We start from the raw sequence: 17,706 nt of genomic DNA on the forward strand, positions 1-17,706 counted from the left end.
AGTAACACAAGGATCTATGTGACAAAGGCAGTAGCCCACGGAGCTATCCACATAAAATACAGTTCATCTGCATTTAAAAACTACTAACAGACAGATGATTGCTCTCCAGCAGGATCATTAATCGCCAGCGTTATCTGGGCATTCTGTATTGTCTTATTGTTGTCCTGCATCGGCCATGATAATGATAAAAACTGTTTATTTGAAGCACTCACGAAGTATGTGTCTTGCTGGGCCTGTGCAGATTTTAAAAAGAAAAACAAATAGTAACACATTCTCTTACCTACTCCATTAGTCAAACTTTGTGTCCCAGCCTGATGTGATAAGCAGCTGCAGGGGTCAGGAAAGGTGAATAGGAATAAACAAAGTTTTCTCCCGCGCTGCATAGAAAAATAAATATCCACCAGCAGAACAGGAGGCAAAGAATACCGTTGTCAAAGAAAGGATTTGTCGCCTTTCGCCCTGCCCCTAGTGGGGATGAAGGGGTGAAAAACATAAACAAAGCCTCGTTAACATGTAAATTGTCTTTGAAAGACCTGTGAAGTACTCAGGTGCAGCTTCGATAATCTCTAAAACTGTCTGTGTGTGGGCGCGCCCAGGAAGCTGTCTCTCTCGGCCCGTGCTGACACACGAAGGGGGGGAGGGTTGAAGCACTGTGAGCCCAATGTCGTTGCGCGCCTGCCTTCAAGCCCTCACTGCGAGGGCCAAGGCTCCTGTTTGGGTGGGCCAGGCTCATGTTTGGGTGGGCCTGGACCACCCGGCCCACCCGCTAGAACCGGGCCTGGTTCCTTAGCTGGTGGCAGGACATCTCAACCAATAACAGACCAGAAAACCCCCTCTCTGACCTCTGACGTGTGTTTTCATATTATGATGACTAGTATTTTGGGATGCCTCTCCCTGCCATGATTTCGATGCTCGTGACGTCCTTTAACATATCCTTTAAATGAATATGTTATTGCTAATATATGTCGCATTTAATATAAATATTGATTCCATTTATAAGTATTTGCATTTGTGGTTGCATTTCTGAACTGGGGTACAGAGACATTATTTAACTCATTTTGGATTGCTGTAAATGTTCCAAGTATTAATTCAATACTAGAACAAGGCTTCCTGTTCTCCCACCAAAAAACCTATTAGGTGCTATAGTGGTAGTCTATTAATTTGCCAGCAGAAGTTGGCAGTCGGTATAGGCGTACATATACCCAATGTTTAGAAGACATCAGTCGCGGCTCGCAATACTCGCAGGTGGGGGTGTCTCACGTGGCTTACCGCTAGGAGGGGTGTTAAAATAAAAATAAAAGAAGAAAACTTACCTGACCGGGTCCCGCACCGCCTCTGCTCCTGGGCCAGGTCCCACATTTTCCTGAACAGAAACAGGAACAGGCATGCTCCCTCCCCTCCTGTAAGCCAATCACAATGCTGCAATGTCAGCGTTGTGATTGGTGCAGAGTCACGGACAGCACCCAGCCGGGCACCATGAGGGACGCCATTTTCTCTATGTATGCTGCATACAGCCTACATAGAGAAAATGTAGAGTGCGCATGGCTGCTTTGGTCGGCTCCAGGGCCGGCCGAACACTCAGGGTACTCCGAGTGGTGCAAGCCACACCTCCCCGACCAGCCCACCTGCCTGCCCCCAACCAGGCATACCTTCCTGCCCGCCCCCAACCAGGCATACCCCTGTCTTCTGCTTTCTCACAGCGTGAGAAGCAGAAACATAAAATGGTATTAAAACCACAATTTTCTGTTTCTGCTTCTCGCACTGCAAGAAAGCAGTGGGCCGACGCTCCTCCGCCCTAATGGAGGGGCCACCCCTGGATATCCATCATTAATTATCGGATGTACTTGGACTGCAGTCAGTCAGACTATCTTTATTCGATTTGACAAAGTACATCATGAAAGTACCATAAAGGCAATTCGCTATCAGCAATAAATTCATTTTCAATTATTAAAATGCAATTTCAAAAATGAGCATAAAACAACCCCGATAAAAACCAAGATAAATAAAAACATAAATTAAAATTATCTAAAAATTACAGATACATTAGGGCTGGTATTGCTTGCTTTAAAATTCAGAGGCAAAAGAAGAGAATGAATATGCTTGTGTTGTAGGCCCCCCCATTTAGGACAAATAAAAATAATATGTAAAGTGTGTAGTACAGAGTCCAGGTCACATGAACAAGGGGTGGGGGTCTAACTGCTTGTACCACCCCACTAATAATTGTGAGAACAAGTTCAAACAAAAATATGTTAAAAGTCTTCTGTGCAATGCCAGCATGTCTAGCGTTAAATACAATTCTATTTTGCTCATAGATTTCACCATCACGTATTGCATACACATACTCTGAACTGTGAGCCGATGGCCCTTTTTTCTTGGACTCACTATACAGTTGGCTTTTGCCCAGTTCTCCTAAAGTTGTTTTTCTATAACTCAGCCATGGTATATATTGCTAGTAATCCATTCTCAAACAGTCTCTTAAGATCTTCTTATTGAACTCTAAGTCACTTTTAAGCCATATGGAAAACCATAAGTATGGCGCGAATTCATATGTAATCTACAATGAAACCAGTACCCAACTCTTCATTCACTATCTCTGCGGGTATACTCTAGGGAATCCGCAACATTCTTCTGAAGAGTTTATTTTCTGCTACTTGTGTGAGGTGACAAGGCTTGTATCCCCAGATCTCCACACTAAAAGACACAGTTGGTACACATTTCATATTATAGAGATATAATAAAGACTTCCCTAGGTGCCTAGAGAAAGCATCAATACTTTTGGCTACCCTATTAAAAGATTCAACGTGTCAACTCATCAAGGGATCCCAGTTTATTTTGTGATCCAGTAAGATGCCAAGGTAACACAATTTATCCACATTTCCAATACAATAATCCTTAATTGAATATGTTTTCGTTTTGGCATTTTTCGGACCTAGTGTCATGGTGCAAGACTTGGTGTAATTAATTTTCAGACCCAAATTTTCCATAAAATCGATCTAATCTATAAACCATTAGCTGTACGAGCTGTAAGGACAACATCGTCTGTGTACAGTAAATGTGGAACCACTATATTTCCTACCTTCGGTACATCTTTGGAATGTCCTCCTAAAAACGGATCTAGCCGGTTAGTATAAATAATAAAAAGCATGGGAGCCAATATTGATCCCTGCTGGACCCACCTCCTTAGTTGAGAGTGCATAGTGCATTCTCCCATTGACCCAAATATTAGAGAGGATTCGAGCACTGAGTGCAAACCATGCAAAAAAGCCAAGAGAGCATCATTCACCCATGTAGGCCAAGTGAAGGTTTTTACTTCTAGCAACTGTATATTTGGTAATTAATAAATAAAGGTTAAGATTTCGTTTCACTGTTCCTCATCCTGGTCTAAAACCATATTGAGTTCCCAACATCATTTCCTTGCTGTTTGCCCATTCCATTTGTCTATTTAGCAGAACCCTACCCAGAACTTTCACGAGATTGGTCAACAACACGCTGGGTCCGCTCGATTCTCTTCTTTTAAAATTGGAACAATAACTGACTGCTTTCAGGATGTCGGAATGTGGCCTCACGCTACTGCATTTAGATGTTGAGTGATTAGTGGGACCCAGAGGTCAGCACATGATTTAAAAATGTCCCCAGTTACCACATCTAGGCCAGGCGCCTTCCCTGGTGTAAGTGCTGCTACATCTTCCCTCACCTCAGCCAAATCAAATTGTAATCAGAAGGTGCAAATGTTTGGGATTACTATTGCTCACATATACATGGTCAAAATGAGCGACCCATTTCTGAGATGGTATGGTTTAACCCATATCCGGTGCAGCTTCCTCTTTTAAAAGTGTCTGGTTCACAACTTTCCAGAAGGCTGAACTATCTCTAGAGCTACAGGTCTCCTTAAGCTCTTCCCAGAATTTTCTCTTGAGGACACTCTTTTGATTCCTGCACGCCTGAGCATAAACCACCATTTAGGGCTGCATCTATCTGACCTTTTACTTTTTCTAGTTAGGGCAGTCTGAATCTCTTTAAATATGTTAGAGAATGAGTCCACAATAGCTTGATCAGGGAAATCGATCTGCATGCACACCTCAAAATCAGGACTACACACTTGTACTAAATTCCTCATGAAATCCTCTGGGGTAATCTTACCCCATCCAATTTGTCTGCTTTGCTCCTTAGTTAAAAGAGATTCTTCATATGTATTAGTAAACTTATCCCTGAAATCATACCAGCAAAACTCAGCCATGATTAGATTGTTGTCACTTAAGATGATCCACTCTGCCCTAAACTTGATGAGAAAAGGGATAAGGCATGCAGTCACAAAGAAAAAATCAATAGTTGTATTAACACCTAAACCAGGGGAATCATACGTATCTTGGGTTTAAAATTAATAGGGTTAAATTAAGATACCATAAGATTTAAAAAATCTCCCGGACAGGAGTGACTAAAATGAACCTGCTCTGGCTTCTCCCACTGACCTTGCTTCCTCCTATTAGGAGTAGTACATAAGGCACACGGATGTATATTAAAATCCACTACTAGCAAAATTATAGGCTAAAAAGCTCAATCAAATAGGGTCTTTTCCCAAAATGTTCTTAATTCAGGTTCCAGCACCACCTCTTATGAGGGCAAGTCATAAATGTTAATTACCAAAACCCTGACCTTATTTGGGAAGGATGATAGGACTAATTCCTAAATCAAAGGATACTCACACTATATCACAACCTAACCCTAAGATTACAAATGTCACCACTTAGCTCTACCATGCAGGGAGGCCATGGCATTAGCCTAGAAGGCAGTGAACCCATCCATGAAAGAGGTCCCTTCCACATCCCAGGTCTCTTGGAAACATACTATCTTAGGATTTGCATATCTCCAGCTCCTACTCATCAGCTAATAATGATCTTATCCCTGCAACGTTCCAGCTGAGTACTCCCAGTTTATTCTAGGAGGTCCCCATAGAAGCCCATTCCTTCTTCGACGCTTCTTTTGTTCTATCCTCTACCGAGCGCACCCTTTTCCTGGGATCAGCCTGAGGAGAGCCGACCTCCGTTCTATTGAGTCAATATATGTCTGCCAGTACATCAAAACGATTATAGGTGAGAATCCCAAATTGGCTAGCAGGACCAATGTAAGGCTCTGTTGTTGCAGCTGACACACCTCTACCTAGTTGGTTGTGAACCCGAAAGGGACCCAAGTCGCTCTGCTACCGAGCTTATAAAAACATCCCAAGGGCAACTATGCAATATTACTGGGTTCATCTGGGTACTCAAATGCCCAAAAAGTAGACTTTTAGCTAGATATGGTGAGTTGAAGTTAACAATAATGCAATCCCCTTGATGATCCACCGGTCCGGAGCCAATCCATCCCTTCCTCCTTTTCAACAAAATGTTATTGGCCAATGTGGAAGGAAAGATTCTGTAACAGCCTAGGCAGTTCACAGTCTTTTTGAGTAACTCTTCATAAGTCTCCTTTTGTCCCTTTCTCAAACTAGGAACTTCCAAAAGGATTATAACATATGGTCAGAAGACTGGAGGCAAGCCTATAACAGGCTGTGTTTTCACTTGAACATGCCCCTTTCTGCCATTTTCTCCGGCTCCTTGGCCCTGAATCAAATTTGGGCATTGCCCCTCAGATTGGACTCTGTTGTTACTTTTTTCAATCCCCCCATGACTATGTGACTTTGCTTGGGTGTTTGAGCAATTTGAGTCAGCACATGGGGTGTCAGGCCTAGAATTTGTGGTGGGGTAGGCAATTTGCGGGAGAGTTGTCCCAATAAATTTGGCTCTTGTGGGCATGAAGGATCTGCCTTTCTAGTGACAGCCATAGCTGAATAACAACAGGCCCATTCCAGTGCGTCCCTTGACTTTTTAAGATCCAGTAAAGCGCAGTGTATGGCATCAAGTCTAGAAAATATCGGGAGCAGTTCTGCCTGCAGGAGCTTCATGACTTTTGCTAAATCCTCCCTGTCCAGGTACATTGGCCCACCAATGGCCTGCCTCTCCTTATCCCACTCATTACCCACTGACAACAGGGTTGGATCAGCTTATGTTGTGGCTGAAGTGTAAGGCTAAATGCTTGGTGCGTATGGCTTCCCTTCGAAGATGCAGACTGTCATGGGAGATGAGCCTGAGGGCAAAGATGTTGCACCTGTGCTTTGTGCGGGAGAAGCTGGGATTGAAAGCTCTTGGGTATTCGGCAGGGGAGCTGAAGAGGAAGGGGAAATAGGACGGTTATTCATAAAACCCGGCCCAGTTGCTGTGGTAAGGGATAGCCTCCTTTCCATGTGATCTATTTTGTTATGAATGGCCATCGAAGCGCGCTGAATCATTCTATCAAGTGAGGTGGGTGCAGAAGGGGGTAACGCCGTACTCAGACACCCTCCCAATTCCCTCTTACCCATCTTGTCACCTCTTGATCCAATAATGTCAAAACGCGGACCTCAGTTGTGGAAGATCAGCAAACCAAGAAGGGTGACCCAGCCCAGCCTCTTCCTGGGATGGACAGGTCCGCTGGCATGGTCCGCGGGTATGGCCCGGCATACCCGCATGTGTTCCGCGCTGCAGGAGTCCCTTGGAGCTTTTATAGCATCAGCACTTGTTCCCTCCTCCTCTGCAGTTGGGGAGAATGCTGGGGGACCGAGTTCCATGCCAGCAAGGGCGCAGACAAAGAACCACCAAACAGGCAAATGAGCTTTGTGGACCTCGGACGTCCTGGAGTGAGAGCCCCCTGGAGGCACGTTGTTGTTTAGCAAAGTGTAAATCCACTATCCTCACCTCAATTTAAATCTCTGTTTGCCATTTGAGCATTATGCTTCACTCTACCAAAGGTAAAACAAAATTACTATCGCTTGTTTAAATATTTAAAAATAAGGATTAGAGTAGAAGGAGGTTGTGAAAATGGTGAGAGGATTATGGGTGCGTTCGTAAATGGACTAGAGAGAAGCAACTGCTTTTATTCTTCCATTCACAAGCTGCTTTAAAAGGATCCGTCATCTTCCCTTCCACAGTATGTGTGCTTTCTTGTCACCTTCCAATCACGTCTTTTACACCAGTGGCCTTCCCAGTGTTGTCCTGGCTGACCCACGCTAAGGGGATGGTTTGGACTTTTCTCGAATTCATCCTGTCCTCCCTCCTTCCATGTTCCTTGGAAAGGTTCGATCTGGCTTATATCATTTACTACCCTAAAAGAAAATGTTAAAAAACTAAGGGGCATATTATCAAAAAACTGCGTTAAAATTATCGCCGCTTTAGTGGCAGAAAACTGCCGCAAAGTCGGCGATAATGGGCTTGATAATATGCCGCAGAGAATTCCAATAGAAGCACATGTTCTGGTGTCAACATGGGCTTCTATAGAAATTCTTTGCGGCATATTATCAATGCCATTATCGCCGTGCTTGATAATATGCCCCTAAAGTAGTAAAATAAACTGAATTAGCCCCAGCAGGGCGTAAGTAACTTATCATAGATGCCTTTAAAGAGCAAACGGTTCCTGAGAAAGCACATTAGGAATTTAGAATTGTGAAAAAGTATTTGAGCTCACATGTCGACCCAGCTGATAACACCACCTCAGTTCCTTAACACATATAGTATATAGCACAGATTGCATGTTGTTAGTATTCGTAGTAGGTTAATAGCTTTCTTCACTGCAAATCCAAACACCAAACATGTTAAAGTTTACACATCATTTCTTTGCAGAATTCTTTATGACAGAACTTTGTTATACGTCATCAGATTTATATCACCTCCGGGCACAATCAGACAGCCAACAAAAGTCTTGGTTGCCCCATGGGCTTTTCTTTAAACAGCACATACTTATGCTACATATTAGAATCACGTATTTACAACTGAGTGCAACCAGGGGACTTGAGGGAACCATCCCTGCTCTGGGTACCCATGACTGACCCAGCCACACCTTAATAAACTGTACGCCTGTGGTCAGGCCAACCCCCCTCCAGCCTGCCCAGGCACCATCAAAACATGATAGTGAAATCAGGCGCAGAACTATAAGGCATCAACCGTGCCTTAAAGTCCAGCCATACCCCATTGAACTGTTTATCTGTGGGGAATCCAGATACAGAGCCAGAAGGTGTAGGCCATCAGCAGACCAATACTCCCTCCACTCAGCCCAACACCCACCAAAACCTCTCATAGTTAGAGCAGCCGTTCATATGTTTGTTGTGCCTTTAGGTGATACTGTTGCATTTTTTCTATTCACCTCTACCATAGGGCATGGGGGGTCACTGGCAAACATGCCCCTGGAGCATTCTCAGTCATATCAGTAGCTCAGCAGTAGCTGAGGAACATCTCTCTCTTGCGAACACCCCACCACTGGCTCCACCCAGTGCAAACCATATCTCACATAGTGATTAACATTCCATTTTTGGGTGGTAAGGACAAAAGGGGGCAATAGCTGTGCAACTCAGGTTCATAAGCCCATTGCCGCTCCCATTAACTGATGTCACCCACTCTGCTGGGAGGTGTGCCTTTTAGCAAAGAGGGGGGGAAATGAAACAAAGGAGCAGAGAGAAGGCTGCTCACAATAGAGAGGTTAAATACAACTTGTCCCCTTGGATCGACTAATGGCGCACCGCCTGCTAGTAGTTGCAATGTGCTCTTTGTACTCCCTACAATAGTACATGTGATTTGAGTTTAGAGGGCATTTCCTCACTACCCTAAACACAAAGGGCATTATGAGTAGTCTGGGGGAGTTTGAGGGGCTATTCAACTGTAAACGAGGACCTGGAGTATTGGGGGCGGTCATAGGGGTAGGGAGTTGCACAGGTTTCCAATCGCATGTTTGGAGTCACTGATGACAATAAATATAGCTGAGGGGATGAATAGCCCTGGGGCCAAAATAGGAGCACATTAGGCTGCTACGCACTAGAAAAACAGCTAGATGTTGGCTGATTTTTCACGTGCATCATCCACAAAATGTCCCTAGACATTAAATCTTGACTATGATCTAGATCTGCATTGGGGCACCCACAAAACACTGTACAGATATACATACATCGCTAAATATGAATAAGCCTGCCCTATTATGAATCCTACATTTATTTAATTGATAATTTTAAGGGGGGGGGGGACTGTAGAATGGGAACTCAATAAAAAAAAAAAACAGAAGCCCATTTCTGATAACCCAAATAATTGCAACACATTAAGAATGAAATGAATAGAAGTACATTTTGATTTAAAGTGAGTGATGAAAATCGACTGTTTAAAAAATGCTGAAATATGAAAAGAAAAGTAAAGAGAAAACGTGGACCTCGTAGCCAGTCCTGGTTGGGAACATAGTTGTATTATTAAAGCAGAAAAAAGAGGATAAGAGACACAAGTAGCAGGAGGCATGGTAGGAAAAGTGTTAGCAACAGGCATGATGTTATGGAAGGGGCCCCACAAAAGTGGAAGAAACAAGAAGAGAGTAGGCAAATACACTAATTTTAATATTGGATGAAGGTAGGGGCTGGCGTTGTCCTCAACAAAATCGTGGGAGTAATGAAAAGCAGAAGAAAGAGACGGGTGGGGAGGACTGTGGGAGGGAATAGACAGTGGAGATAGCGAGGGGATTCAGTGGTAATCACCCAGAACGACAATATATAAAAAGAATGACCTTTCAACTAGTTAGAGGAAATTGGAAGGGAAGGAGGGGAAGGAAAAAGGGTCTATTCAAACTCTGTAGGGCAAAAACAACAGAGAGAACAAGAACCCATTTTTTAAAGTAATGATGTTCACACGTTATAAATAACGCATTTAAAAATCAGCAATTAAAAAACAAAGATAATCTGTTAATTGGCTGCTACCAAATGGAAAATGCCATTCATCTTGGACATTTATGTGGAATTGATTCTCAGAACTGGTATTCTATTAACTGATTTTTTTTTATAAATCACATACAAATTAAGAAAACAGATGAGAAGAGATTAGAGTAATTGAGATGCTTCTGGGAGTAGATGAAACTGAGCAGAATGCAAACATTTTGTCACAGGGGCCCAATGAACCAGTCTGAAGCACTCTGTGTGGTTTCTGTTATTGTCTTTTGCTGTCTAGAAGAAATGATCTTCTTTGTAATAGTCAATCTGACTGAACTGCATTTAACAGCAATTCTTTTTTACTGGAATTCTTGTATCTTTTCTTTGACAGATGTGAAAAGTTGGCTGGTGATGTTTGGATTTCAGCTCAGCAACATCATTCCTGGGTTCCCCAGAGCACAAAACTACTTTGTGCCTCCTCCTTATGAACTGACAGCAAGTCAAGAATGTGAAAATGGACAGGTAAGCAATGCTCTCATTACAAATGGGTCATCATCCGCAGACCAGATTGCAGCTAATAATAAGGCACAGTATGGGTCAGCTATGCAGGTCGCTTGATTGAACAGTAATTTTATTTCAAATCAGTACAATGGCCGGGGGAGGTGGCAGGCCTTTCTAATCAGGATTCAGGAGTGAGGGTGCACATATGTAAATTATCTTTCGGTTTCAAATTTAGCCACCATAATCCTTGTGCACTTTACTTTTTTGTTGTCACGTTGTATTTCATTATTTTATCAACAAGTCTATAATTTTATAAATTCAGAAAATGATCGGCATGGAATTCTGTTTCAAAATATATTTGCATAAGAGGTTTGACATCCAAAAAGATTATGTTAAGGGCCTTGATATGCAAGGTTAAGGGGACTTTTAATGGTTTGCGGTAAAGGGACATTTGCTGTAAATCGACTGATGTTCCATTCTTCCCACCTTGGGTTTTCTCGGCTTATTTGAGAGTCACCGAACCTACTTTGTTTCCATTGGTGGAACTTCTGCTGGCTCTGTTTTCTGACATGGCCAGCTTGTCGCCCATCTGCCCCACAACCACTGGCTTTAAACTGTTGGCAGGTGTACACCTTTTTTAGTGTGGGTCCTAAGATTCAATTTTTTTCTTCCTAGTATTGCTAGGCAAAACACACCACCACCACACCAGAGCGAATTAAATACGCCCACTACTTTGGGGGCAATTGTCTGTTTTATATCAAATACATTTGTTTAAATGTAATAAAAATACCACATTTTTCATCAATATCTGACTTTTCGGCTGGCACAGACATTGTGGCTGAAAGGCACCTTGTCAAGGGAATATTTGGAGAAATTTCAGTGAGTGAAGCTCGGGCTCATATTTGGCCGCTTGGCCTGATCACCAATGCAATGTCTGGGTAAAGTGCATTGAGGTAGTGGGCTTCCTAAATCAATCAACGCAACAATATAGCAAGAAATGCAGAACTTACAATGTGCATACTAGGTTTAAGCAGTAAAGAAACAACGTTCCAACATGAAAGAAAGGTGTGTAAGGGGATTAAAAGTTATTTCATCAGCCAACATATCACCAAATATTGCTCCGGAATAAAATGATTGATTTGTTCCGGTGCAGACAGTGAGTTAGCAGTAATCTCAGGCTAACTTGAGTTTACCTGAAAATCTGCTCTGATTTAGAGCATGGCACCTCGCATTGCTGGCAGACTTTAATTTCAATAACTCTGTAGTGGGTATTTTGAAAAATTAGACATTATTTTATGTTGCTGGGGCTCAGCAGGTATTCGTTATTGCTTCAAACATGATTGTCAAAATAGAAACCTACAATTCATGGTTAGATGAAAAGATAAATTTCCCAGCCATCACATTCATAAACATTAGAGAATCTCTAAGACAATATTGAAAATTTCTCTTCAACCTTAATCCCCATAAACTGCTATCTGATAAGGTGCCAGTCTTTGACATTGTTGGATACAACTTCCCAAATTGATCTTTGGGCCCGATTATGAGTTTGGCACTATTCCTGATGGACTGCCGCTGTGGCAGTCCCAGGAAGACCGGCAAGCCCGTGGCATCCCCGCCTGCCTGATGACAACAGTAATCCAGGGCTGGCAGGGTTTTGGAGGCAGTGTCACGGTGGCAGGAAGGCTAGGTTTATAGGAGAGTCTAAAGAGGTCACCGCCACTGTGACAGCCCCTGCAGCAAGTCCGTGCATGGTGTGGCATGCACCATGTCCAGTATGCCACATTATGTGCCCCCTAAACTCACCCCCATGGGTAGTTTGTGCCAGGCCCTGCTGGGGACCCCATTACATGCCTTTCCACCATGCATTACATGGCAGGGTCCCCGCCAATAAATACATGGTGGAAAGGCAGGTTATAATCTGCTGGCCGGTTCCTGCATCTGCACCACCAAAATGTTGCCTGCTTTCCCCCAACCACGGGATCCTGGCTCTTGGCAGTGGCGGCAGTCTTGTGTCGGTGGCACCGCCACCATCATAATCGAGCAGGAGGGCCGACGCAATGGCGGTGGTAAGACCACCATGTGACGGTACCGTGGTCTTCGGACCGCTGGCATTGTAATTAGCACCTTTGGAATGACTGACCCCAGGAGTCAGCTAAAAGGGAGCTCTCTGGAGACTTGTACTTTTTTCAAGATACTGGTATCCACAGCCAAGTTCCAGAATAACCATGTATCTTTGTTTCTGATGGTCATCCACTTTCCATAGCATGTACCTAGTTGTGCAGCCGTGTATCAGTTTTAGATTTACACACTTGGGTATCTGAAGTAGGTTTTTTATCCTCTTGTACACTGAATGCAGTCATCACTTTCTCCAATACAGCGTTGTATATGCCGCTCTCTTTACTATTGCCATACTAGGTCAGACGTTTTGGCATTAAAATCAGAGGTAGAAATGATAAAACATTCAGGTTTGAGCAGAGATGCATTTTTTCCAGCATTGGTAGTAAGCCAGTAGTTTGCTCAGTACCTCTGGGTGGTGCGCACTGGCACTCATTTTGGATTTATTTTGCATCATCTTACTTTGACACTGAACAAAAAAGAGTAAGGCTGAAAAAGAAGAAGGGAGAGAAAGGTAGGAAAACAGTGACAAAAGGAGGAAACGTGTACAAAAATCATGCACGAGTGAAATAAAGAGACAGGAAGTGCAGGGTGGATAAAGAAAGGTCATGGGGTTGAAAAAAGAGTTTTAGCATTTGCTGAAGCGATGACGCGGCACTCATTTATTTATCTATCTAGTTATATTTGTATTTTTACACATTTAGCACTGCATGGTGCAAACGTTGACTCTTGAAACCGCCTTCACGGAGTTGCCAATGTTTACACATATTAGTTCGCCTTTGCGGCCTTTTTGATTTTCTTTGTGCTATCATTTATTAATTTGTGCGGGGTTTATATCCTCATTGAAAACAGCGGAAAGCCACCTGTCTGGACAGTAGTTAACATATTTGCACCACAGAATTAGAAATTGTCTTGTAAACCCCTTAAATGTTGATCCTTGTTGAGCGCTACTGTTCTGAAATACCTAATAACCAGTCTCCACACAAGCAGTTCTTAAAAGCCTAGGCAAAATGATATTTCGCCATTTTAGCGCTGCCCCTCGTTTACAACAGAGAGATTTTTTTAAGCAGTAGCACAGGCGCTATATGTAAACTTTTGCCCATGTGTTAACGCCAGCGCTGCTCGGCCTCTCTCTATGCTGTCCTCTCAACCCCTCTCTATGCTCTCTCAGCCCCTCTCTATGCTCTCTCAGCCCCAACATCCACCACACGCGTTTTATCATCCGAGTAACGACTGTTTCATAAGCATATCCCTCTCAGCGTAGCCCGCATCTGCTTATTATCTCTTGCACCAGCCTCGATTATTATCGTAATTGCAGTATCATTAGCTCTTCAAATGAGGACCCTTGAGTTCTGACTTGATTAACAACGGCACCGGGAAATCTGGAGGTAGCTGAACATCTGTTCTACCTATCGCGCGCCATCATTACCCTCTTGGCTTTTTATGTGCAGTCGTAAACACGCGGCCTGCACGTATTGTTCTCTTCAAGAATAATTTTATACACAACATAAAACCAAACTGCACTGTTCCCTATACGTGCATACATTAATTTGGCCATAAAGCCGCAAGCTTTCCATGACAACTTGGAAGTTAATTATTTTAAAAAATCACTTTTTTTCTGGTTAGTTTCTCATTTCCTAAGCCCTGATTTCGGTGACGTCGCAAGGTCATAAAAGAGACCAAGCCCGTCTATTCCCAAGGCGCCATTTTGTTCATTATGCGAGCATGAGGTTGTGAGGCGGTGTTTGCTGCGGACGGGCGCAGCGTGCAGCATTGAAAGTCCCTTCGGAACAAATAAGAGGATATATGTGTGCTGCGCCATTCATAGCCATACGTCTTATGTTGAATTGGCTCCATTGTCAATATGCTATTAATGCCTTGCTAATGCATCTTCTGAGAATGCCTTCATGAATATTCATCGCGTACGTGCAATGTAATACGCGCTCCTTGGTGCTTGATGAATGGGATCTCCTTCTGAGCTGCCCACTCGTTTACAGCCCACTTCATAATGCGACAGGGAGACCTTTCTCTTGCACCCTGGGCATACTGAAGCGCTGGCCTAGAACGGCTCCCCCCTGGAAACAGAATTACACTGAGCTCCTTTCCATAAGCCCTGTGATTCCTCTAGCGCGCGCTAGTCTCCCTTGCAATTAAAAATCACATTACTGTAACACTGTTAGCCAAGTCCTTATATAGTATGTGGAAAATTGCCCTTTGAAGCCCCTTCCGTATTGTGATTTATAGGGCTTTACAGAAGGCACCATTACATACATGAATCATGTTTTCCCTTGTGTGCTAGTTTATTTTAGGGTGACCGAATAACAAACAAAATAAATGCATATTTATATATCTGCAGTTAACTAACATATTTCTTTTTCTTTTGTAGCTAATTACCGGTGTCCAACAGACCACTGAGCGACATAACCAGGAATTTATGGCTCTGGAGGGCCAGACCATATTAAAACAGCTTCATGGAAATATACGGGAGAAGCCCGGGCACTGGTTTGCCACCACCACCCCAATTATCGGAAAAGGAATTATGTTTGCTATCAAGGAAGGCCGGGTTACCACTGGCATTTCCAACATTGCAAGTGAAGACAGCAAGAAAATTGCCTTAGTGCTCAACAGCGCCCACTATCTGGAGAAGATGCACTACAACATAGAAGGCAAGGATACCCATTACTTTGTTAAGATTGGGTCTTCGGACAGTGACCTTCTCACCATTGGCATCTCAACAGGACGCAAGGTTCTGGACAGTGGCGTTAACGTAACAGCCTCCCAACCCACCGTTCTTGTCAACGGAAGGACTAGAAGGTTCACAAATATTGAATTTCAGTACTCAACATTGCTGCTTAACATCCGCTATGGCTTGACCATCGATTCGCTCGATGACGAGAGAGCAAGGGTGCTGGATCAAGCCCGGCAGCGGGCTCTGGGTGCAGCATGGGCCAAAGAGCAGCAAAAGGCGCGGGATGCAAGGGACGGCAGCCGCCTCTGGACTGAAGGCGAGAAGCAGCAACTGTTGAGTACCGGAAGGGTTCAAGGGTACGAGGGTTACTATGTACTTCCTGTGGAGCAGTATCCAGAGCTGGCAGACAGTTACAGCAACATCCAGTTCTTAAGACAAAATGAAATGGGAAAGAGGTAACAAATTAATCTGCTGTCATCCTGCATTGGATGATTCAGTGGTCACAACTGTTATCTCCTCTCCTAAGGAGATGAAGAGACCTTTGTGGGGCACTTGGTTGAGCTGCTTTGGGACCGATCAGTGGCAAAAATGCTCATATTTTTTGAGTGTATTGTCCACTGTCTGAGCATAACCTACAACCGCCTGGTGTGGACTAATTGCTCGTTGGCAAATGGAACATGCCTATTTAAAGATAAGGAAAGTCCCCCAAAATATTACCCACTTGTTCTGGGTTTCAAGAAACATGAAGGTAGGCCTCATTATTACCTCACTCCACCTACGCGTGAGCGAACTTTCAGAGATGAACGAGGACCACCATCACCCACACACCTGCTGAAAAAGAATATTGATACTGCTTGTTTGATGACTATTCCTAAGGTTTTTAATTTGAGCAAAGTGCATTTCGCATTGAAACCATGACTTTGAAGTGATTCATAGCACTGGAAGCAAAAAAACACGAAAGCATTAGACGTGGAAGAACGAAAGTGGCATATCTCTGAAAAGCAAACTGCATTTGCACTTGGGCCCTATGCTTGTCTGGCAAACTTATTTTACTCGAGTAGGGGGGTGGAGTGTAAAGAACAAAAAGATGGCAACTTGGATCACAACAAATTATTTCGTTCTCTTGTTTGTCTTTGAAGACTCCATTGTGGACAGTATAAACACAGTTACAGGGTGTAAAGTCTGTTTAGATTCAGTAGTTTGTCGGTATCAGTTCCAGTAGATGTGTGGGCATTGTGTCACACGACCGCAAATGGGCACCACTTCAGATCACCCTGTACATACAAGAGCCAGATGGCACAAATCACTGTTTCAAATACAGTTCTAAGTGTGTTTGTTTGGTCAAGAAACTGAGACAATCACATTGCCGCCACCACAAAAGTCGAATATGAACTTTGGTAAAAGAACTTTTTCTGTTTTTTTTTCTTTTTGTAAGATACATGTATGAACTGTTCATTGAGTTTTTATATTTTAATTTGCTGCTAAGCAAAGAATAGAGACAGGCAAAGATAATTTATGGCAAAGTGTTTAAAATGTTTATACATAAATAAAGTCTCTAAAACTCCTGTGAAAATTTGCTTTCAGTTGTGGACTTGGGGAGGGTGGAGAAGACAGAAAAGCAATGGATTCTCAACTTCACTTACACCAACAGACTAATTGCCACAGAAAAATTACTCAAACCTTTATTTATTTCTAACTTATTCCGTTACACTTCAAAACAGCCTTAATGCACGCAGTGCTAAACTGCCCCAAACGTTTGTTATTGAGTTGAAATTTTCTACCTGTAAACTTTGTTAAATTTTGAAACAAGTATTGACTCATCCTACACCAGACCTATGCGTGTTGATTAGAGATTTTTACATTTCATACCATGTTACATTAGTGGGCAATTGATCATAATCATCATCTTCTTCTTCTCCTTCTTTTTCTCCTTCTCCTCCTCTTCTTTCTTCTTCTCCTCCTTTTTCATTTTCCTTCTTTTTCTCTTCCTTTTTCTTCCAGACCTCATCAATTGAGTTGCGCATCACTTCAGATATAAAAATAGGTTACAAAGAAATAGTCAAGAAGACCAAAGTCTCAATAGACTATAAGAGAATCTGAACAAAGAAAATATTTAATTGTGAATGTATGAGTACTGCTCATGTGGGCAGTCTGGAATTCTACTGTAGACTGGGTCCATTAGACGAGTAGCGGTCTCAATAAAGTTTATAATAATTTGGTCAGGAAAGCACATAATAGTATTGTTTTTTAATGTTGTTTTCATGTATTTTTTCCTGATTTCAGATTATAATAGGAGTACAAAAATGTTAATTGTCTTAAAAAAAAGTCAATTATTTTTAACAATGTGGATTTTTTGGGCCATAATATTCAGTCCTTGGGACAAGTCCAAGAAATGCAAGAAAAAAAAGAGCATATAATCCTAGGTTGAAATCCATATATTCTAGGTAAGCATATATACTTCATGACTGTTTGAACTGGCACTTTCTGGTTGCCTGAGGCAGTACCCCAGTCAGGCAGAACCTACCATTCCCATCAGGGGTGGGTGATTACACACACTATAAAACTTGCACTCACCCTTGGGTAGCTTGGCAGTCAAGCTTACCACAGATGCAATGTGTAAAGCATTGGCACAACACTCACTCACGATAAGTACCTTGAG

General features: G+C 42.9%; 1 protein-coding gene across 6 annotated transcripts in view; it reads left to right on the plus strand.

The window, feature by feature from the left end:
- Positions 1-16,614, plus strand: part of TENM2 (teneurin transmembrane protein 2) — a 2,740,530-nt gene extending 2,723,916 nt beyond the window's left edge. For all 6 annotated transcript variants that reach the window (XM_085617838.1, XM_085617837.1, XM_085617839.1 and 3 more), the window contains 2 exons: positions 10,134-10,264; positions 14,745-16,614. In XM_085617838.1, the coding sequence (XP_085473964.1) occupies positions 10,134-10,264; positions 14,745-15,506 (893 nt within the window). In that variant the 3' untranslated portion in view covers positions 15,507-16,614. The remainder of the gene's footprint in view (positions 1-10,133; positions 10,265-14,744) is intronic.
- The last annotated feature ends 1,092 nt before the right edge of the window (positions 16,615-17,706 follow it).

Source organism: Triturus cristatus, chromosome 7, assembly GCF_964204655.1.
Source record: "Triturus cristatus chromosome 7, aTriCri1.1, whole genome shotgun sequence".
Taxonomy (NCBI): Eukaryota; Metazoa; Chordata; class Amphibia; order Caudata; family Salamandridae; genus Triturus; species Triturus cristatus.